This window comes from Gregarina niphandrodes, assembly GCF_000223845.1.
Source record: "Gregarina niphandrodes unplaced genomic scaffold scaffold00008, whole genome shotgun sequence".
NCBI classification, from domain to species: Eukaryota; Apicomplexa; class Conoidasida; order Eugregarinorida; family Gregarinidae; genus Gregarina; species Gregarina niphandrodes.
Window position 1 is genome coordinate 312,502 of NW_011645779.1, and position 944 is coordinate 313,445.

The 944-nt window shown below is 65.9% G+C and overlaps 1 protein-coding gene across 1 annotated transcript; it reads right to left on the reverse strand.

Annotated features, from left to right (window-relative positions):
- Positions 1-273: 273 nt before the first annotated feature.
- Positions 274-810, reverse strand: GNI_057210 (hypothetical protein; the record flags this gene model as incomplete). The annotated part of the gene is made up of 1 exon (XM_011131686.1): positions 274-810. A coding segment is annotated over one exon (537 nt), but the record flags the coding sequence as incomplete, so codon positions are not given.
- Between the last annotated feature and the right edge of the window lie 134 nt (positions 811-944).

Below are 944 nucleotides of genomic sequence, written 5' to 3' on the forward strand. Positions count from 1 at the left end.
CACTGGCACCGGCGGCCGGACTACGTACGACCGTAACGCGACCTGTTGCATCGCGCACCGCTTCGGTCCCGCCGTCCGCTCCACGCCACGCCGCTGGCCGACCACCCCTCGCTGCGCAGTCCACTCCCGGTGCGGTATAGCCGTCGATACCACTACCTCTGCCTCCTCTGACCCTACGTTTGGCGGTTTCGTTGATGCTGATGACGGCACGGGCAGTGGCGCTGATGACGGCTCCGGCGCGGGCACTGGTGCGGAGATGGCTGGCAGCGGCACTATTTCCGGAAAGAGCGAGGCTGCTTGCTCCCTGCGGGCACGCTCGGACTGGCCGCTTGCGGCTTTGCCGCGCGTGAGCGCGCGCAGGTTCGAATCCCAGCGCGCGGAGGCCGCTTCGTCGAACTGCGCCTCGAGCTTCGGCAGCGCGCGAATCCGCTCATTCCAACGTGTGGGGGTCCAATACGGGGGATTCCGACCAGTAAGCGTCTCTTTCGGACCCACGCCTTTCGGCCTCGCCTCTTCCGGACCCGCGTCGCCTTCCGGCCCCATCGCGGGCCCGTTTTTACTGGCGGCAAGCACGTGCTCGGCGAGGGTCTGTGCCGCGTGTGCCGTGTTCGTGTCGGGCAACGACTTCACGTCCAGCAACTCGGACACACGGGGGACACGCAACCGGCTCCGCTCGATCGACTGCCGGAGTGCATCCAGCAACAATCTGTCCCGCGGTTGTCGGAGGTACTCGTGCGCGGCAATCGGCCTGGCCGTGACGCCGATCGTTGAGAGCGTTTTCTTCCTCCCACCACCCCCCAGCAGCGGCATTTCCGTTCCCGGGGTTTCCGGCCATGGTTTCGAAAAAGACAACCCCAAACCGCCACTGAGCGAACTCAGCGAAGATGCGACCTGGACCGGTGTGGATGGTGGGACCGGAATGAGTGCGACAGGTGCTATGTCGG